Raw genomic sequence first — 21,453 nt, forward strand, 5'->3', positions numbered from 1 at the left:
GGGATTGGATCAGTACAAAGTTGAGGAGCCCCAGAGAACCTAACAAGGAGCTAAGAATGAACAAGAGCAGGAGGGCCTGCTGCTACCTTCTAATCTTCTGATCACCAACTGCTTCACACCATGGTTAACATGTCATTGCTCTGCATCTGTAAGTTCCTATTCTTTTATTTTTATAACTTTTTATCCACATAAGTTGTAAATGGTGACTCACCTCTGAGATTGTACTTGACATTCCAACATGTAACTGCACCCTCAAAGGCATATCGCCTTCACTGGCTGGGATGCCCCTACAGCAGTTGCATGAGTCCCTTCTTCTCGTTTTATTGTAGAGAATGTCAAAGACTCAAGTCACTGTCTAACTCCACTTTTTATTCCTTACTCGTTTTTTAATTTCCTCAAAACTGTCTTTTTTTTTTTAAAGGTTTTATTTATTTATTCATGAGGGAGAGAGAGAGACAGAGACAGAGACACGGGCAGAGGGAGAAGCAGGCTCCTCACAGGGAGCCCGATGCGGGACTTGACCCCAAAACTCCAGGATCACACCCTGAGCTGAAGGCAGACACTCAACTGCTGAGCCACCCAGGCATCCCTCCTCAAAACTATCATACTCATGTGAAGGTTCCTCGCTTTCTGAGAAAGCCTCAACTCTTGACTCCCATCCCTTGTGCCCACTTCCTGGTTTTTCTCTCGGGTCACTTCTCCCAAGGAGGTTGTATGAGTTTCCTGTGGCTGCTATAACAAATCATTGCCAACTGAGTGGCTTAAAGGACTGGACATTTTCTCTCTCGAAATCTGGAGACCATAGGCTCCAAATCAAAGTCAGCAGGACTGTGCTCCTCTGGGGCTCTAGGGGAGGCTACTTCTGTGTCTCCTTGTTTCTGGTGGCTCCAAATGGTCTGTGGCTTATGACTGCATCTCTCCAGTCTCTGCCTTGGTCCATGGATGACTGTCTTCCCTTCTCCCTGGGTCTCTCCTGGACATTTGTCATTGACTTGGGGCCTGCCAGGATAACCCAGGGTGATTTTATCTTGCGGGTCTGCACTTACTACCTCTGTAAAAATCGTTTGTCCAAACAAGGTCCCATTCACAGGTTGCAAGTGTTAGGATGTAGACGTATCTGGGTGTCGGGGGGGGCACCATTCAGCCCACATCAGGGACACAACTATATCCTTATGGAGAGTTACTGCAAAGGCTGTGAGAAGAGGCACCCTCCCAAGGGGAGGTAAAACCCAAGCTGGGCAGTGAGTGAATTTCCTTTGCTGGTCATGTGACTAGAGCAACCGAGATGTGTTTCAGCCAAGTTTCAAACAAAGCTCACCATGGGACTTCAGGCCACTCTTGGATGATGGAACTGACCAATAGGATAGCTTCAAATACCAGAGGTCAAACTGTACCTTGTTCAGCAAAGAACAAGGAAGTCAGATGTCATTGTTTGTCATCAGCAGTCAAGTCAGTACAAAGACCAGAGACCTGGTGCTGGCCCTCACCTAAGCCAACTGGCCGGGTAACAAGACTCTGGCCAGGCTGAGTCAGAGTTTCCTCACTGGTAAACCAGGGATTTGGGGATAACAGTGTGTGCTCTGCTTATCACAGGGCAGGGGCAGGGCAGCTGATGTCTGGGAAACAGTTTGTAAACTGTGAAGGGCTCCACACAAGCAAAGTTTCCCCTCTGCTTGCATTGGTGGAAAAATACTCTTCACTGAAAATTTCAGAAGATTTTAGTCTTGAATCCCCTAGAAGTTTGTTCTATGACTTTGGGAATTTGGGCAAGTTACTTAAACTGGAGATGGCAATGCGATCCAATATAAGGAATGTTGGAGAAGGTAAGTCTAGGAAAGCCTCGGAGTACTACATAAATGCAAGATTCTTTTTTTTTCCTTAAGATTTTATTTATTTATTTATTTATTTATTTATTTATTTATTTGAGAGAGAAAGAGCAACTGCATGAGCTGGAGGAAGAGGGAGAGGGAATCTGAAGAAGACATAGCCCAACACAGGACTCCATCTCATGACCCTGAGATCTTGATCTGAGCCAAAACCAAGAGTTGGCTACTCGACCGACTGAACCACCCAGACACCCCCATAAATTCAAGATTCTACCATTATTATAGTTTTTCCTATTTCAGCAAAATAATATAAAAGACATTATGTAATGTATTCACATCTTTTCATGGGTAAAACTTTTACATATGCATCCATACTTACTGCCCACATTCTACATGTTTGTTGGAAAGGGGATGAAAATTTACCCTCAGAATTCACTAAGGTCATTTATTTAACAAATATTTATTGAGTCCTGTATGTCAGGAATTGTTCTGCACATTGCAGAAAAGCAGTGAACAAAATGGGTATTGTCTGCACCCTAATGGAGCAGAATTGATGCTGGAGAGCTAGAGAATAGCCAGGTGGACAAGTGAGCTGGAAAGAATAGCAAATAATGATATGAGCTTAAGAAAAAACCATCGTGTGGGTCTGATGGGAGTGGTTGAAATTTTAGGTGGTGTAGCCAGAGAAGGTCTCAGCAAAGGTGACTAGCAAAGATCTGAGGCAGTAAGGGGAAGGAGCCCTGTGGTGTCTGGGGAAGAGCTCTCCCAGGAGAGGAAGGAGCCTGCCTGGTGTTTGAGGGGAGGCCAGAGGCTGGTGCCCAGACGGGTCCAGATGGGGGAGGGAAGGAAGATCACAGAGATGGAGGGAGGTCAGATCATGAGTCATTAGGGGGCCAGGTGGGCACTTGCACTTTTCCTGAGTCACATAGGACCATTTTTGCTAAAGAAGGATGGGTATGACTCGTGTTCTCACAGCGCTCCTCTGGCTGCTGTGAAGAGAATAGACATAATGTCTAGAAGTCTTTAGAAATGAGTATAGGTACTTGAATTCAGAAGTTATACTGAATGAAAGTCATTGAAAATTGTCAAAGGATGTCAATTATATCTTAATGAACCTGGAATGAAAGAATGATAGATAGATGATTGATAGGTAGATAGATAGATAGATAGATAGATAGATAGATAGATAGAATGATTGGGTTTTTTTCCCTAACCTAGAGCAAGTGGTTCTTGCAGAGAAATAGTCTACTCATTTTTCTACACAAATGCCACAGTGCAGGGTGAAAATAAAGAAACAAGAAGGCAAAATTTGCCAAGTGTATTCAAACAATCGTCTGGCTCCCAAGCTCAAGCCATCAGCCCTCAAGCTTAGAGGAGACCAGTTTCCTTGGTCTCCCTCCCACAAGGAAAGCTTGGCTGCATCTGGGGTGGCCAACTGCCAGAGGGCCAGTGCCACAGGGGCCGTAGAAGCCCCAGTGGGCGGTCAGGTGGGCTGCTGGGTGCAGCCCAGCGCAGCACCCCCGCTCCTGGCATGGCTTTGTCTCTTTTCCTCTCCTGCTCGGGTTGGTCCAGAAAGAGAACATCAGCGGTTCATCCACTCTGGGCACTAAAGATGCTATAGGTTTCATCGTGCAGACCAGTAGGGTCATGGGCACCTGCAAACAGAAACTGGGCATGGGATACAGAAGCATATATTGGCCACAAAAAGGAGTAAAGCACTGACCCTATGACATGGATGCCCCTGGAAAACATGAGCTGAGCAACAGAATTCTGTCCACCACAACGAACCACGTATTGGTGGTTCCACGATCCATTCTCGTGAAATGTCCACAAGAGGCAAATCAAGAGACAGAGAGCGGATTGGTGGTTATTCAGGACTTAAGGATGATGGGGTGATAGCGAATAGAAACCGGGATTCTTCTTAAGGTGATGAAATATTCTAAAACTGACTTGCGGTGGTGGTTGCCCAACTCTGAAAATTCTAAAAATGACTGAATTGCATACTTTAAATGGGTCAGTTTTATGGTATGTGAATTCTATTTTTTTTTTTTTGGTACATGAATTCTATCTCATACACACACACACACACACACACACAAACACAATGCTTTCTTGTGACTTCTAAAAAATGTTGATAATTCCCAATGGAAATATTTATGCCTAGCCAGTTGAGTCTTTTATTTATTTATTTTATTTATTTATTTTTTCAGTCGAGTCTTTTAAAAGTGAATTTGGGGCACCTCGGTAGCTCTGTGCGTTGAGCACCCAACTCTTGATTTCAGCTCAGGTCATGATCTCAGGGTTGTGAAACTGAGCCCAGCGTCCGGGCACTCAGCAGGGCTGTTTGTTCCTCTTCCTCTGCTCCTTTCTCCACTCGAGCGTATGTGCTCTCTCTCTCAAATAAGTAAATAAATAAAATCTTTTTTAAAAATTGTTTTTAGGGCACCTTGGTGGCTCAGTGGTTGAGCATCTGCCTTTGGCTCAGGTCGTGATCCTGGCGTCCCGGGATCGAGTCCCACATCAGGTTTCCTGCATGGAGCCTGCTTCTCCCTCTGCCTGTGTCTCTGCCTCTCTCTCTGTGTCTCTCATGAATAAATCAATAAAATCTTTAAAAAATTGTTTTTAAAGTGCATTTTCAACCCTCATTGACACACAAGAAAGGATAGTTTCAAGGGACTGGAAGAGATGACAGGGTCTCTGCCTGTGACATAGCTGTTGGCTCCCTGTGGGTGGGGAAAGCACCGGGACAAATATCCCACCTGGGACCAACTACATCATCTGCAGGGCACAGTGCAAAATGCAGCAGACCTCTTGTTTGAGACAGCTACTAAGAATTTCAAGATGCCCAGTGGAAGCCTGGTCCTACCACCTGTCCTCTTCTCCAGCCATGGAGCGGAGGGGAGGGCTGTTCTCACAACATGAACCTGCTTGGAGGAAAATACACAAGGAGATGTGATTTCCACAACAGCTACCAACATGAGGTACTGACAGCTCAGTGGGTCTGAAATAGACACAGAGAACCAAATTCCTGGGTACAAAGAGGTGGGGGAAAATCTTGCAGCAATCAGAAAACCATTCCTCAAAAGAATGGACATCACCTACATATCCCAACGCCTCAGTGGTTTACTCACGTACCTGCTGAAGTGAATTACAGTATTTAGCTTTAAAACACTAATCCAGGTTTTAGTTTGTCACCAAAGCGGCATTTCAATTAACCTTCCTTAATCATTTGCTAGGCTGACTGGCACATTGATGACTAACTCCTTGCTTGTGTGAAGACCAGTGGTTCAATGCTCCAGATTGCAAGGTAAATAGTCAAGTTGATGCTCTGAGCATTATGCAGTTCGGTGCATACTGTGGGAATCATTCTGTGATTCAGAAAAACACACAACTACCAAATCATATATCTGTACAGGTCTGACTCACACTTCAGACGCATTTATTTAGGGATTATCAATTTAACAGAATACAAAGGGTCCCTCTTGCTATTTTTGCTGTTCAGACTTGCCTAAAGCATGTCATCATGCAGCTTAATATCACGGTGGATTTTGAAGGTGGTTTGTATACGCCCAGAGTACTGCCTTATAAGGGAGGCGGTAGGGGCAGTCAGCCTGGAAATAGCCCCAGGCTCAGCCCTGCCAAGAAATAGCCCCATGACTGTGGGCAAGGAATTGATCCTTCTTGGGCCTCCGTTTCCTTATAAAAACAGGAGCTGGTCTCACTTATCAGGTCTCTAAAGTTGTTTCCAATTTTAAAATTCAGTGTTTCATTCCCCCATCGAAGGCAAGAGAATCATGATGAAGGGAACCATGGGCTGCTATTGATGGCATTGGTCTTGATCCTATTCCTTGTTCTGAACCAAAGTCCTACTCAGAGTGTAGAGCAAGGTGGCTGGAAGGATGGAGATGCTGGAGATGCTGGAAGGGATGATAGGACCAAGGTCTCCAGGGTCAAGGGAACTGCCGCTTGTTTATCAACACCCTTGGACTTAACTGTGTGCCCGGCATTGTTCTAAATGCGTCAGAAACACTAACTCATTTCATCTTCAGGCAGTGCTAGGAGAAATCTCCATACTGCTATTAATCGAACCTGACAGAGAAGGAAACTGAGGCCCAGAGAGATGAAGTAACTTTCCCAAGGCCACAGTGGGTGCCTAGTGAAAGACTGAAGCTGGGATTTGATCCAGGGAGTGTAACCCTACAAGCTACCCTTCAGAGGTTAAAATCATAGGTGCTTTCTAGTTTTTAATGCCTTCGTACCCACAGGGAACCCATTGGACAAATCAGGCTGCCAACAGCAGAAGAAATTATAATGGGCCATCAGGAAAAGGGGCCCATCTCCAGGATAGTCCCAGGTTTGTTATTCTGAAGAATCTTCACGAAGAAGATAGTTACTGCCTGCTTTTACATAGTTTGGGACCACCCAGTCGGGAGGCTGGGAAACTGCCAGACAACCCCAGGTCATCCGAGATTCCTGGTACCTGTGTCTACAAACGGGCAAGAGTGGAAGGGCTACTGGGATGGTATGTATGTGGTGTGCACACGTGGAGATGGGGGTAGAGCTTAACCTCATTCTTTCCTTGACCCCAACACGCATCAGTGGGATAACTGCTGCTGCCAGACACCACCCGCCCAGTGACTGCAGGGTAAATGGTCAGCAGAGGAAATGCAGGTGCCAGAATGTGCACGAATTCTGCGATTTCTATCTCTAAGGGCATTTCCCCATCCCCCACCCCCACCCCATCCCCCCCTTTCCAGGATTTCCAAAGTCTCTTGTTTGCGTGTGATTTTCACAGTATTGTGGACTCATTCTTACTTCTTCAAGGGCAGGGACTAAGCCTTGCTGGTCTTTGTCTGCTCAGCAGCTGACACTGTGTTTGCTGAATGAATAAATGATACACTGCACACCAAATGACGTCTGTTTAGCTTACAACTGGAAACCACCACGTACTGCATGTTGACTACTGGTTTGGATTTCAAGGTAAATACAGACGTTTCTAAGGAAGCATTTTTGGGTTTTGGGTTGTTTTTTGTTGTTGTTGGTTGTTTTTTTGTTTTGTTTTGTTTTGTTTTTTTACAGAATGACTTGGTAAGCTACTCATTTTTAATAGTTACGTCTGGATCCTAAAGAACTCTTAACTGCATCTTAGTCTCTAGACATTTAGTATTTAAACACATATGTTCTGCTGTAATATCCCTTTTCTATTCTATGAAGTTCCCTTTTTCTTAAGGGAAAAGAGTGAAGAGTGCTTTTAAACTCAGTTTGACATAGTACATCCGATCATTTCACCCGGCGTGCCTTCTGACTTGTAATTTCCTTCTAACACGTTCGACTTTTGATCTTGAAGCACAAGGGCCGTACTTTTATTAGGTTTAATTTACTGTAAAGCTCGGTGTTCCCTGTGAATCAAACCATAATAGGTGAATAATCACAGGCTTTAGCCAGCCAGGTTTTAGTTCTGCCGAGTAACTAGGAAACCGACTAATAACAGGAAGGTAAAAAAAAAAATGTTAGGAACCCTGATATCGCCCCAGAGCTAGGTTAAGCCATTTTATTATGTGCAGATGACTGTCCAAGCATAGAGGGGGACCAGCTGTGGCGTAGATCCCAGGGCATGGGGGTGCCCGGATGGGTCCAGGAAGGGAAAGCAGGGAGTGACGGGGGCTTGGGTTGGAGTCAGGATTGGGTGCTGGCATGTGACCCCACTTCCTCTCCCCCACCCCAACCCCGGCCTCCCACACCTCTTTCAGCTCCACCATTTGTGCCTCTGGCCAGATTATTTTCAATGGGGCTTCACACATTATAACTGAGAGGGTAGGGATGATTTCTTTTTTCAAGTACATGCTCTTTTTTTCAAAGGGTTTTTCATAAAATGAAAAGGGAAGAGCTTAGAACAAGAAATGTAATAGCTATATCACTTTGAGATTCTCTTTACCACGTACTTAGGGCTCTGATAAGTTCTTTACACATCCAGTTCTACGCAGAAGGCTCCTCATGGCCTGATGACGTAGGTTCTATAATCGCCTTTTCTTCTGTAGAGGAGAAAACTGGCCCAAGACTTCACTAGTCAGAGCAGAAGAAAACATCATCAGGAATGGATTGTCTCTCCATCCTCCTCTTTTGACATCTTTCTGCTCAGATGTGTCGGAACACCACCCAGCCTGAGCAAAGCTCCCCTCCAAGCCCCCAGCCTGCACCAGCGCCCCAGGAGGGAACATGGCTTCCCCAAGAATCAGTGGCCGTCAAATGACTCGGGGAGCCTCTGAGCCTGCACTGAACACCCGCAGTCGTGGCAGCAGGTGCTATGGAAAAGGTGGTCCCACCTGGGGCGGCCGAACTTAACAGGATGGCTGTAGGCCTCAAGCTTCTCACACACTATCAAGGCCTGGGTGAGTAGCCTTGGGGGAAAAGTCCCTCTATTAGCTGAAGCTGCAGCACAGATGAGTCAGTATTTTCTGCTACAGTGGGAAAAAAAAAAAGTAGCATACTCTTCAGTCTCCATGGTAACTTACTATGGATCTGCATCCCATTTATGAAACTCCTTCTTGACCTATCTGTGATTTCTGATCCTGGACTGAATATAAACTGAGAAGCCATCAGAATCAAATCAGTCTCCCAGAAATATCAGACCCCCTCCACCGGGCTGTTGGAGCTGTGTAGAGCCTGCCTCTGCCCCACGCACTGGTGGCACCTGAAGACCCTCAGGCGTCTGGAAACATCACAGTGCAATAGTATCTCAATTATCCGGGTAACGCCGGATTTAGGGTTGCCATGGAAACCGGGAGCCTTGGTAACAGAGAAGGGAGAAGGCTCCTCTCCCTTCCCAGCAATGCAGTCCCTGAGATGCGCCAAGTTTCAGTGCCTCGGCCTTCCCCACGCTGGGCTGTTTTATTTGATACCACCCTCGGGTATCTAAATAATTCTACCAAATACTGAGAAGCTGAGTAGGCCATGCACGCATTTCTAGGCATGGACTCCAGTATTTTCTGCAGGCAACAGAAACCAGCAGTTAGGGGTGATGGTTTGGGTTGCGATTGGGAGTCAGATAAACTTGGGTTTCAACCGTGATTTTCCCACTCGTACGTTTTGTGACCCGGCAAGTTACTGACCCTAAGGCCCAGCTTCCTGACACTTAACGTGGGGGACGGGATCGCTCTGGAGAACGACGAGCATCGCCGGCGGCTGAGCAGGGCTCGGTTTCCATGCAGGCGCCGCTCAACTCTAGGGGGCGCCCCTCACACGAAGCCGGGGGCCGGGGGCCGGGGGCGTCCCGGAGCGGCGCGGGCTCCGCGGCCCAGCCGAGGGCCTCGATTCGGACCTTTTGGCACCGCAGACGCATTTTGGAGACTTCGTGATAGAATGAGAAATCGCGAGGCCAGGAGGGGGTCCAGGAGCCGGGCCGGAGGGAGCCCCTTGTTACCCAAGCCCCGCGGCCACTCGGTGCCCCCACCCCGCTCCTGCCCGGGCCCAGGGGCGCCTTTGGGGTGAAGGCCCCGGGACGGGGGGAGGGGGGGAGGGGAGGCCCCGCGGTCCCAGAGCCGCAGGCGAGGGCCGCAGCCAGGTGACAGCGGGCGCCCCGCGCCGTCCCGGCAGGAGGGAGCCGGCCCCGCCCCGCGCCCCTCCCCTCGCGTCCTCACCCCTCCTCGGCGCCGCTGCCCGCCCTCCTCCTCCTCCTCCTCCTCCTCCTCCTCCTCCGTCCCTCCACTCCTCTCCCCTCCCGCCGCCCTTCCTCCCCCTCCTTTCCCTCCTCCCTCCCCCCTCCCGTCTCTCCTCCTCCCGTCTCCTCCCTCCCCTCTCTCCTCCCCTCCCCCTCGCCCCTCCTCCCCTCCCCTCTGTCGTCTTTCCTCCCTCCTCTCTCCTCCCCCGGCCCTGAAGAGCGCGCCGCGGAGGGGACCGGCCGGTTACTTCCTCCGGTGGCGGCACGGAGCGCGGTGCGGCCCGGTCCTCCAGCCCCGGAGCCGCCCGCCTCGCCCCGCCAGCGTCCCCGGCTCCCGACCCCCGCCGGGTGCCCGCGCCCCGCGCCCCGCGCCCCGCGCCCGGACCCCCCCGCCCCGCCGCCCTCGCTCGCGTCCGACGCGCCCCGCGGAGCCCGGCCCCAGAGCCGCCGGCCCTGCCCGAAGCGGCGCGGTAAGAGCTGGGCCCCGGGCGGGGGGGGCGGGAGGGCGCCCTCGGCGCGGCTCCGCTCCCGGGGACCCAGACCCCCGGGCGGCGGACGTGGGCAGCCCCGAGGTGCGGATCCCGGGGCACAGCCGGGGTCGCGGCGGGGCGGCGACTGCTCGTCCGGGGGCCCGGCTCGGAGGCGGGAGGTTGGGGGGCGGGGGTCCGGGCGGTGATGCGCGGGGGTCCGGGGCGGTGATGCGCGGGGCGGGGGGTCCGGGCGGTGATGCGCGGGGGTCCGGGGCGGTGATGCGCGGGGGGGGGGGTCCGGGCGGTGATGCGCGGGGGTCCGGGGCGGTGATGCGCGGGGGGGGGGGTCCGGGCGGTGATGCGCGGGGGGCGGGGGGTCCGGGCGGTGATGCGCGGGGGTCCCGGGCGGTGATGCGCGGGGGGGGGGGGTCCCGGCGGTGATGCGCGGCGGGGGGGTCCGGGGCGGTGATGCGCGGGGGTCCCGGGCGGTGATGCGCGGGGGGGGGGGGGGCGGGGAATGCCCGGGCGGTGATGCGCGGGGGGACCCGGCGGTGATGCGCGGGGTGGGGGTGGGGGTCCGGGCGGTGATGCGCGGAGCCGGCCGCGTACTTGGGCCGCGGCCCCGGGTGGCCGAGGGGACCGGCGGGGCGCGCCCGCCTGTTCCACTCGCTTTTGTTTCTAAAAGGCAATGCGGGTTTGGGGGGCTCCATCCAGAGGGCGCCCCGCGCGCTGATTCCGCGGAGGGGCCCCCGCGCGCCCGGCTCTGCGGTGACTTACCGGAGCGCGCGGGCCGCGCAGGGTGCGGGCGGGGAGGGGCGCCTGGAGCACCTGGAGGCTGCGGCTCCCCCGCAACGTGCCAGGTCCCCGGTCACCTGCTCGGCCACCCCGGGCCCTGGCGGGGGGAGGGGGGCGCCGGGCGAGGGCGAGACCCCCAGGGCGCCCCGGGGCTCCTGGATGGGGGCGCTGGGGCCGCGGGTCGAGCGAGCGTGGGAGCCTGTCGGAAATGCGGGTGTGGGTGCGCGGAGCTGCCTTTATTTTCGCCTTCTTAAAGGATTTTGAATGAAAGGTTAACATTTGCACGTCTGTGGGTTTTTTGGTTTGGGTTTGATTATCGTTTTTTTGGGGGGGGTGGTTTGTGCGTGTGTGCGTGTGTGTGTGTGTGTGTGTGTGTGTGTTTAAGCACAGGAGACTCTTAAGATATTGGCCTCTATTCAGTTGCAGGGTAGCTTAAACTGGTAGAAACGAGCTACTTATTTAGAAAGTAAAGAAGTGAGCAGTCCCCTTTGGAGATAGAGGTGATTCATTTTAATTCACCAGCAGGAGATTGTGCTGGTCCTGGATAATGGAGGTGCCTGTGCGCTGTCTGTCCACACCACCCCCAATCTTGGAGATAAATCTCCAAGTTAAGGTTTATTAAAATTCTGAGTGATATCTCAGTACAGTAAATGTTAGCACTGTGGGCCCTGCAGGGAAATATTCACTCATTTCTGAGGTTAGTCATTGCTCTCTCTAAACTGATAACTTTCCAAAGAAAGAGCAAACCAACCTTCCAAAGGCAGCAAATGGCTTCGTTTTTTGGCTTTTGTTTTTCGAATTTACCCAACTCTAAACCTGAGCTCTGATCGCTCACATAAATGATCACTCCCTTCCAGGAAAGGTACTGTTGTTAGGCAAGTTCTCTTTGTTTTAAAATTTTACTGTTCCCAGCTCACACATTTCTGCCATGTTTTCTTTCCTTTTTTTTTTTTTTTTGTTGTTGTTCAAAAGCAGCAATCAGTAGAGCAACCCGCGAGGACTTGAATTTAAAATTAATTTGGGTAGAGAAACTTGACCTGTCTGCCACCTTAACAAGCTTTGTTGAGTAAAATAAGCGAACTTCAATTTCGTTAGTTATGTGTCTGCCTGAAACCATTGGAGGAGCACTTTGATTCCACATGGTTTTTACAAAACAAATTAAAAGCTGGACAACAAAAGAATTCTATTCTGTGGCTAGTAATTAGAGCTCTTTATGTGGGAGTGGTAGACTGCCTTTTCTCCTGCTATTTGTACCCAAAAAACCAGGCGAGCTTTATCCAGTACCTTCCATACCAAGTCGCTCTGTCCATTTGTTTGAGGCTGAAAAAAATGTCCAATAAAGTCAGCAAGGTTCTCTGCAAACCAGACTTAGAAAAAGAGCTGGCCTAGTGGGCTCAGGAGGGACCACTGGTAGCTGTTAAGATGTCTTTATCATTTGGGTCTTCTATTTAGGGTTTGTTGATTTAATCAGCAGGTAACAGGATTTAGTTCCTAAAGCTCAGAGTTAGGAAGCATGTCCCATGGTTAAAGAGTAGAGAGCAGGGCGGTGGTCTAAGAATATTTGTATGCACTCTCTCCACTCCATAGTGATATGGTGGGAGAAGACCCATGCCTCATCATCCCGTTACTCCCCATGAAGGAGATCCCCTGGGATTGATCTGCACTGTGCCCCCCTTAGTAGCTCTGCAGGAGCTGTGTGATCCTGGGCAAGTCATGAGAGGTCTCTGGGCCTCCATTGCCCGGTAAGAGGCAACATCGCCGAAAAATGTTACAACACCTGTGTCTCAGAAAAGTCAGGAAGATTCAGTGAAGTGGGAATGGGGGGTCGCCCAACTTGGGCTTAGCTCTTGACAGGAGGACTCTGTCCCACTGGGATCATTAGTAGTGAATATTGATTCCTGAGTGCATGTGGATGGCATGATCCACCAAGTGGAGATTCTGAGCCAGGGTGGCCACTTTGGAAGCAGGACAACCCTTTCTCTACTCCCATCTCGCCCCATAGGACTATTAATTTATTTTCAGTGTTTTCCGGCCTCCATTGGCCACCATGATAATTACTCGTACTCTGAGGGTTTTAACAACCTTCCCCAGCGCCTCTTGCTTGCTCTGTGGCGTAGACTCTCCTCCCACGCTGCCTCTCTAGCCAGGGGTGTGTGTGTGTGTAGTAGTAGTAGTTGGGAGGTCTGGTTTAGCCATAACGTTGATCATAAAGAGAAAACAAAGTACAAACTCGAAGTAGTCACGGGGAAATGGCCTACTTGCCACCTCCAGTAAGCGCTGTCAATTGCACAATGTTTTAATTGCTCGAAATTTCTGGTTGTAACAGGTGGCAGCACCCAGGGGAGATCATGGGGGAGAACAATTAGGGGGACCCTGTAAAGCTTCCTCTAGACCTTCATTCAGTTCCAAAGCCAGGAAGCTGGAGTTGGGGGGTGGGGGACACGGGGCGAGGCTTGCCCCATGGGGTAAAGGTTACTATTATTGATGCTAACCCAGCCCCTTTGAAAAATGAGTTTTAGTTTTAGTTGCTCTCTATTTTTATATGCCACTCTGGTGGCGTTATCTTGGTGCCTTTCTTCCTTATTAATATAGAACTTACCCAGCCAGCCACATGTTAGGGCTCCAAGTTAAGTTTTCAGCGTACAGCACTGTCCACTTGCAAGCCACAGAAGTAACTATAAAATTTCCAAGAGCCCATTAGATATGGTAAAGTAAGTGAAGTTAATTGCAATATATTTCAATTAACTGAATACATTCAGAATATTACATTAACATGCAGTAAATAGAAAGTCTCGTTACTGAGATACTTTTTTTCTACCAAATCTTTGAAATCTTGTGGCTTTTACATGCGGAGCTCCTCTCAGCCCATCCTAGCCGTGGGCCTAGCCACAGGAGGCTGGTGGCTACCACGCTGGTCAGCTCAGGTCTGTGTAGTATAGGCCTATACTGAGCAAGTGAGACCGATCCATGATCGGCATTACTTCCCCCTCGAGGAGACGCACAGCTGAGCAACACACACATCGGACACATCTGGAGTGTGTGCAGTGAACACAGGAGGATCTGGGACAATGCAGGGGGTTTGGTCTGAAGCAGTGGTTCTGGGAACCTTTTATGTCCTTCCTGGGAATGTTTCCTCACAGCTTAGGGAGGGGTTAGGGCCTCGAAGGCTCTTTCCAGCATGCTGACCCGGAGCTGGGTATCTGGATCCACCAGGAGTTCCCAGGTTGAGCTGACTGCCTCCCCTCCTCGCTTTTCCCCAGCAGACAGGAGTGGCCTGTGCCTTCCTGGCACCCGCCACCCGCACTGAGGTCCTACGCTCTGAGCAGACCGTGGACATGGCAGTGAAAAGCAGCTCGGCCCACTCCTGTGATGGAAAGATGGGGTCCTCCTTGCTCAGCCCCCCTAGCCTGGCTCCCTTGGGAGGCCCTGACCAGCCAGCCAGAAAGTGACTTTATGTGTGTGCTTCATATCTAAGTGGAATTCAGTAGAGAATCGGCATGATTATTTAATTACTTGAATAGCATGCCCTTTGCAAGCTGGGCCTTTTGAGTAAGAACTGGCATTCAGTTTTGAATGACCTGTCTTGCTGTAGAACTTGACAGACTCCACCAGAATTAGGGTTGACGCAGCCAGTACTTCTTAAAAATGTGCATGCTTTGCTGCCCCCGTGACTCTTTCTTTATGTCTTTTCCTTTTTCTTTCTTTTTTTCTTAAAGATGAATGACTTTGGAATCAAGAACATGGACCAGGTGGCCCCTGTATCTAACAGTTACAGAGGGACACTCAAGGTAAGTGAGCAAATCTTAACTGATATGTTTTTTTAAAATATAGGAAAACTCCATCTCTGGGAGAAAAAAATAATATGCTAGGTCCTAAAAGATTGGCTCTAGCCCCAGCCTTTTAATTTACGGGCTGTGTGACTCTGGATTGTTTGCTTAATCTCTCTGGGCCTCAGTTTTCTAGTCTATAAAATGGGTCTCCTGATGCTCGTTCTACTTGTCTTCCAAGATATGAAACCATTTAATTTGCAGATGGTGAGGCCTTTGTGGTTTTATTTCTGAGACTTCTAGCAGGTGAAAAATCCTATGATTCTCCATAGGGCAGAGCTGGAGAAGCTGTCTCTCTACTGCTCACTCGTGAGTTTCCCCAGGGGCGAGGGGTTGGTTCTTAAAGAACTAGAAAGAAAAGAGCTGAGAGGAAGAAGACCAGCCCCACTGTGAAGGCTTCTTCCTTCAGAAGAGGCAGTGACCCCAGGGCTGCAGGCAGCCTGTCCTCACTGCCACAGAGAACCAGTGAACCAGTGTGCCTATTGGCATAAACCAAAGCACAGATGAAAGATAAAGGAACCTTTTCTGGTGCATAATAACCAAATCTCATGTAGCTTCTGTCTCAATCCTTTTGGGAATGTTCTTGAGTAGCACGAACAGATCATTTCCCATTGGCTTTCTCCAAATGTGACAGCGAGATTTGATTGTTTTCTTAGCATCCTGTAGTAAACGGGTTTTGGAGCAGTGATTTTAGACTGGTCCCCTCCAAGCTCTTACACTGATGTATCCCTGGCGTGTTATATTTTCCTTTGTTAAGTCCTTTTGAGGTTGTTTGTCTGGGAGAGCCCAAGGAGCCAAAAATGGGCACAGGCTCCTCTAGAGTGTCACGAAGGTCACGAAACTTCAAGCCAATGAGTTTTCTGGTTTGATTTGGTCAGATGTTTTCAGCATGGCACAAACTGTACAAGAAATTGTGGTATTGAGTTTGTAACCACACCCCTGGAAAGAGAAATTCTTCCTTCTATAAGTTAAAAAGAACTTGATGATGCCCATGTGATTTCTGGGTTTGGAGAAGAAACAGTAGTTGCTGAAATTGATGTGTTGAAATACTCAGTGCGAATTTGTATTGTCTTTTGGCTTCCTGATTTTAAAAAAAGAACTTCCAGTCAGGAAAGGAGAGGCATTTCTTGGTCACCTGGGGGAAACACTAGTGGGAATTTAAAAAATCAATTGGCTGTTTCACCAAAATTATCCCTGAAGTTAGTTTATAAATCTGGATGTGGATTTCGAACTTGATTGTTTTTTCCCTTAAGGTTTTGGCTGTCGAGCATTATTGTCTTGGGCTTGGGTCGGGGAGGAGGAGGGGGCTGCTGGGCTTCAACATCATTGGGACAGGATTGTCTTGAGTGTTTTCGGCTGAGTTCCAACTTGTGCTGCCTGCCTTCTTACGTAATGCGTCATTCATTGTTCTGCATTTCTAAGAAGAAAGCACACAAACCGATTTTATTTGTAAATGTGTTGCACATTTTTTTTAATTGATGACTCAACAGATGGGTCATGTATTACACATAACATGGGCTTTCCAGTGTATGTTGGAAAAATATACCCATCTTTTACGTTGTTCCTCAGCAAGTCAGGCAGCAATGAATCAAGACTTCATCTGTTACTTATAAACAGGTCTTACATTTAAAGGCTATCTTTTCTTTCATAAATTTTAGACGAGATCAACACACTGTGGGGCTTATCTTTCCCTGTGTCCCTGTCCACTTTGTCCCCCTAAGCTGTAAAGACTTTAACTTGAAACTTTTTTTTTTCCTTTAGAAATCTTTCCCCTTAGTTAATGATGGGGAGCCAGGGGTCCTTTCAACACCTTTACTTTTATAAAATTAAACCATGAGGAATGTTTTACGGTCTTCTGAACCTTTGGAATTGGTGAGGGGAAAAAAAAATCTAGTTTCAATTAAAGCATGCCACGGTTAAACAAAAATAAATGCTTCCACAAATAATTTATCTCACTGTTTTCCAAATCTCACTCACTCGTCTGCCTCTGCTTTAACTGCAATGAGCTAAAACTGTCCTGCTGAGGGTCTGACTCAGTTTCCCTCTGATGTGGCTGAGGGGCCGGGTGTTTGGACCAGGTGGTCTCTAAGTCCCACGCAGCACTGTTGTTCCAAACTCTGTTATTTTTAGGTTTGTTTACTTATTTTATTAATTGAAATTCATTAGGCCATTCAAAATAAATTTCCAGTCCTTCCGACTCCGTGAGGTCAATGCAATGATCCAGAGTAAAATTTGGACTGTGTAGACGTCTGATCAGAGCACTGACTGGTCAGTTCCTTTGATGGCTTTATATTTGCCAGTTTCATCAGGGTGCATAAGTAAGATCGCTCATGGACGACCCCTTTTAAAACAGGTAATTAAATGAGTTTAAAGATTAATTTCAGTTTTCTCCTCCATCTGTTTTGCAGCGCCAGCCAGCTTTTGACACCTTTGATGGGTCCCTGTTTGCTATTTTCCCCTCTCTAAATGAAGAGCAAACACTGCAAGAAGTGCCGACAGGCTTGGATTCAATTTCTCATGGTAATTTGTTACTCAGACTTGACAAACTGTGCATGGTTTCCGGTAGTTCAGTTAATAAAAAGATGACAGTTGGTAAAGCGACAAAGGTTGGTGTCTTGAATCTTTGGTATGAGAAGTCGGATGGTGGCTCTGGGCCTGGGAGAAGACAGTTTTCCTTCTTTATGAGCCTGTTGGTTCTAATGTCATCTGCTGCCAGACGCACCCTGGTGAGAGCAAATGCCTTGCTGGTAGCAAACTGCAGGGGAGCCCCTGAGATTTTCAGTGGGATGTTTTCATCACTGTAGCAAGCCGGGGCTCCATCTCCCAGGGGGACCTGCAAAGCAGACCATTAAAGTGCACTCCAGCTTCTCATTCTGGGGTCTTATCATCTGTTAGATCATCCCCCTCTGGAGTCTTGGGGCAACAAATTATACTTGCTAATATTTGCCCATCTGCATTTACTTTTGTAGGTTTTTTTTTTTAAGATTTTATTTATTTATTCATGAGAGAGACAGAGGCAGAGACACAGGCAGAGGGAGAAGCAGGCTCCCTGCAGGGAGCTTGATGTGGGATCAAGCACCCCGGGATCAAAACCTGAGCCAAATGCTGATGCTCAACCACTGAGCCACCCTGGCGTCCTATGTCTGTAGTTCTTAATGTTGTTGTTTATTATTTTTTAAACGGATAGCAGTCAGATAATGCCTGCACAATTACTGTGATAGTGTTGTTACTTGGAAACATTCCAGAGATTACTTTGTCATACGAAGTAGGTGCTAGAAGATATAGCCCCGAAAACTAATTAAAACACATGCTTGCATAAGCATGCCATCATGTGCCAGTCATTTATCATTCTTGAAATTGCTGAGCGAATCCAGAGAAGATTGTTTTTCATTAAAAATTGCAGGTGTGGGGATCCCTGGGTGGCTCAGCGGTTTAGTGCCTGCCTTTGGCCCAGAGTGTGATCCTGGAGTCCTGGAATCGAGTCCCACGTTGGGCTCCCTGCATGGAGCCTGCTTCTCCCTCTGCCTCCGTCTTTGCCTCTCTCTCTCTCTGCGTCTCTCATGAATAAATAAATAATCTAAAAATAATAATAATTCCCTTTCCTTAAAAAAAAATTGCAGGTGTGTCAGAAGTCCCTTTGCCCGCTGCTTAGTGTAATGAAAATCACTTAGGGTGCATTTGCATCCCTTAAAACTTTTGACCAAAACCGCGTACTTTCTTTCTTGTCTAAAGATGTTAAAGGAGATTTAGATAGAAATTTCAGCTAAGGGGGATTGTTTTATGAAGTTCTGCAAAATGATTTGCAAAATAAAATAAAACTTGAGTTTTATTTTAGATGTTTTTTTAAGATAATAATATATTTTCAATTCCTGTCCCCTCCCTCAAATTTTTGTTAATATTTATACTCCTTTAAGGAATTACGTCAAGGTTGGAGACTGCAGTTGTTCTTGCTGAGAACTAAGATTTCTCCCCTAAATTCTCTATCTGGTATTCCCAGCTTGAAGTCCTCATGTCCCCATGGGTTTCTTTTTCTAGATTCAACCAACTGTGAATTGCCTCTGTTAACTCCGTGCAGCAAGGCTGTAATGAGTCAAGCCTTAAAAGCTACCTTCAGCGGCTTCAAGAAGGAGCAGCGCCGCCTTGGCATCCCAAAGAGTAAGTGCCAGTTTTTCGAGTCCTTTCTCTGAGTCTATGTTGTACTAGAACAACAACTCTTACCACAGTTGCTTGAGATGACTTTTTTTTTTTTCAGCTTTGTTAGGGCATCTTGCAGGGTGGCAGGGATGTGGTTAACCTGAGCCACTTTTTATTCTGGCCCAGTTAACCGAATGCTTAATTCATCACGATTAGTGTCTTAGAATTTAGCTGGGTGGCTTGCTCCGTGGGCGGGTCTCTGGTACGCATCTGGATCAGGAGTGATTCTGGTCTCCTTGTCTCCCTCCACATTTTCTCCCTGTGTGTGTTCTGACTTTTTCTTCCCTCCCCTGCAGACCCCTGGCTGTGGACCGAGCAGCAGGTGTGCCAGTGGCTTCTCTGGGCCATCAACGAGTTCAGCCTGGTGAACGTGAACCTCCAGAGGTTCGGCATGAACGGCCAGGTGTTGTGTAACCTGGGCAAGGAGCGTTTTCTGGAGCTGGCACCTGATTTTGTGGGCGACATTCTCTGGGAGCATCTGGAGCAGATGATCAAAGGTTCAGCTGAGTGACTGACGGGGCTCCTCCCCCTTGGGGAAAGCCATGGTGGGGGAAGGGTGATGGGGGGAATCAGTGCTCTGTGATCCTACTAAGTCAGGGTTTCAAATAATGTAGAGTAAATTGCTTGAAAATGCCACCAGAGTGAGTCAAATATGTGGCAGTGATTATGGGTTTTTAATCCACAGAAGTGTGTGTGTGTGTGTGTGTGTGTGTAGCATCAAGTATAGCCACAAGGCAGTAACCTTAGTCACTCACTTGTTGACGGTGGTCAGATGGCATGTGTCAGAGGAGTGCGTGTTGGCTCAGATATGGAGGCCAGCAAGAAGTCATCCCGTGTTTTGTGGCTCACCTTATCGAACCCAGAGAAGTAAGTCAGCCTCAATGAAAGGGAGCCTTTATTCAAACTCCGTGAATTAAAAAAAAAAAAAAAAAAACTCCGTGAATTTTAGAGTAAATTTTCCTGAGACCAAAAGGAATCTGACAACATGAATTTGTTTGGGTTTTAGATATTTAAACAAACGCAGAAGTAATTGACACATATTTATACGCTGACACATTATACAGAAACTGGCCACGGAACAAAAGCACTCTCATCGTATAGAAAGTCTTGGTGTAAGCCTTAGGAGAGTGTCGAGAGCAATGTTAAAAATACATCCAGTTAAAAAGAAAAAAAAAAATTCTAGTGAGGGACTAGGTTAAAAATATAAGACAATTAGTGCATTGGTGGAGTTCAGGGCCGTAGTAGTCCTTGTTCACTTGATTTTAAACCCCGAGTTTCAACACCTTTTACAGACTCAGAATCTTTAAAAGACTTGAGAAGGCTTCAATCCCCTTCTCTTTTCAGCAGTGCCTTTTGAGGCCCATGGAAACTTATTTTTGGAGACTCCCAAATTCTCCCTAAACTTGGACAAGTCTGATTTGACAGGTTTCTGATGGGTCTGTTCACTGGCAGGTTGGGCCCGTTTTGCCATTACTCCGGGCGTAGGTCTGTGGACCAGGATGTGTGGGTGTGTGTGGTTCCGTGTGTTTGTGGGAAGTCAGCACACACAGAGAATGCTAATAATTTTTCCATTTCCAAGGTCTGGGGCACTGTGGTCCCCCCTTGATAGCCCCACAGCTCTGTAGGGTTTGAAGCCACGAACCCTTGTATCTGGCAGGAACTGGATCTGCTTTACTAACCCCCTGTACTCCCAGCCCCTGGGACAGGTGGCGCTTCATAAATATTTAACTACCTATTGATGGCATGGATGAATTAAATTCACACTCTAGATATTTAAGATTATGCAGTAGAACATTTCACGTGGCCAGTGTCCGCATTCATTTTGGAAAACGTCCTCTGGCTATTAAAAATTCATTGCCGTCTCTAGTTTTTGAAAAAGACCAAATTAAAAACAAAAACAAAAACAAAAACAAAAAACAAAAAAACAGACCGAATGACACCGAATACCATCAGTTTAAATGTGAAGCGTAAATGCATTCAGGTTTTCTAAAATAACCAGACAGCAGTCATTTAGAAATACACTTTTTTTTTTCTGTGCGTAGTTTTTAACTTTGATTTGTAATCCTACCTCTCCCGTCTGTTTTTTCAGAAAACCAAGAAAAGACGGAAGATCAGTATGAAGAAAATTCACACCTCAACTCAGTCCCTCATTGGATTAATAGCAATTCACTAGGTCAGTCCAATCAGTTCTGCCCTGAAGACCTTGCTTTTAGCTTTTCCTATTAAATTTGGGTTCCTAACCGCCTCCCCCAAATAAATAAAATAAAAATAAATTTGGACTCCCTAGCAGGAGGTCTGAAGGCACGATCTAGGCCTGTGCTGTCCCGTGGGGTGGCCACATGTGGCTGCTGAGCTGCTGGAAACGCGGCTGGTCCACACCTAGACGTGGGATAAGAATACAATGGCTCCGAAAGGCTCAGTGGAACGAAGAATGTAAAATGCCTCCTTAATAATTTTTAAGAGATTGATTACATGTAAAATGATCATTGGTGACACTGAGTCAGGTTAAATATTAAAATATTATAATTAATTTTCACCTGTTTCTCTCTACCTTGTTCCTATGGCTATTAGGAAATTTAACATGGCCTACGTGGCTGGCATTGTCTTTGCACTGGCCAGTGCTCTCTAAGGCAGTTCCCGGAGCACGGGGCGGAGCGAAGTGAGCATCTGATGGCTGTGGTCAG

General features: G+C 48.0%; 1 protein-coding gene and 2 long non-coding RNA genes across 4 annotated transcripts in view; 2 read left to right on the forward strand and 1 right to left on the reverse strand.

Moving 5' to 3' along the window:
* On the forward strand, positions 1-6,605 carry LOC144301964 (uncharacterized). The gene is made up of 3 exons (XR_013368898.1): positions 1-148; positions 5,063-5,133; positions 6,092-6,605. It is a non-coding gene; the product is annotated as an uncharacterized LOC144301964 (long non-coding RNA).
* LOC144301963 (uncharacterized) lies at positions 6,602-8,562 on the reverse strand. Its single transcript, XR_013368897.1, has 3 exons — positions 8,339-8,562; positions 7,769-7,889; positions 6,602-7,225 (listed from the first exon to the last, which is right to left on the reverse strand). It is a non-coding gene; the product is annotated as an uncharacterized LOC144301963 (long non-coding RNA).
* ETS2 (ETS proto-oncogene 2, transcription factor) overlaps positions 8,192-21,453 on the forward strand; it is a 20,848-nt gene continuing 7,586 nt past the window's right edge. The window contains exons 1-6 of one of the 2 annotated variants that reach the window (XM_077879218.1): positions 8,192-8,215; positions 14,465-14,536; positions 16,984-17,095; positions 18,611-18,730; positions 19,066-19,266; positions 20,859-20,942. In XM_077879218.1, the coding sequence (XP_077735344.1) occupies positions 14,465-14,536; positions 16,984-17,095; positions 18,611-18,730; positions 19,066-19,266; positions 20,859-20,942 (589 nt within the window). In that variant the 5' untranslated portion in view covers positions 8,192-8,215. Of the gene's footprint in view, positions 8,216-9,854; positions 9,954-14,464; positions 14,537-16,983; positions 17,096-18,610; positions 18,731-19,065; positions 19,267-20,858; positions 20,943-21,453 lie in introns of those variants that run through there. The other variant, XM_077879217.1, reaches the window with a different exon arrangement.

Source organism: Canis aureus, chromosome 30 (genome assembly GCF_053574225.1).
Source record: "Canis aureus isolate CA01 chromosome 30, VMU_Caureus_v.1.0, whole genome shotgun sequence".
Classification (NCBI taxonomy): domain Eukaryota; kingdom Metazoa; phylum Chordata; class Mammalia; order Carnivora; family Canidae; genus Canis; species Canis aureus.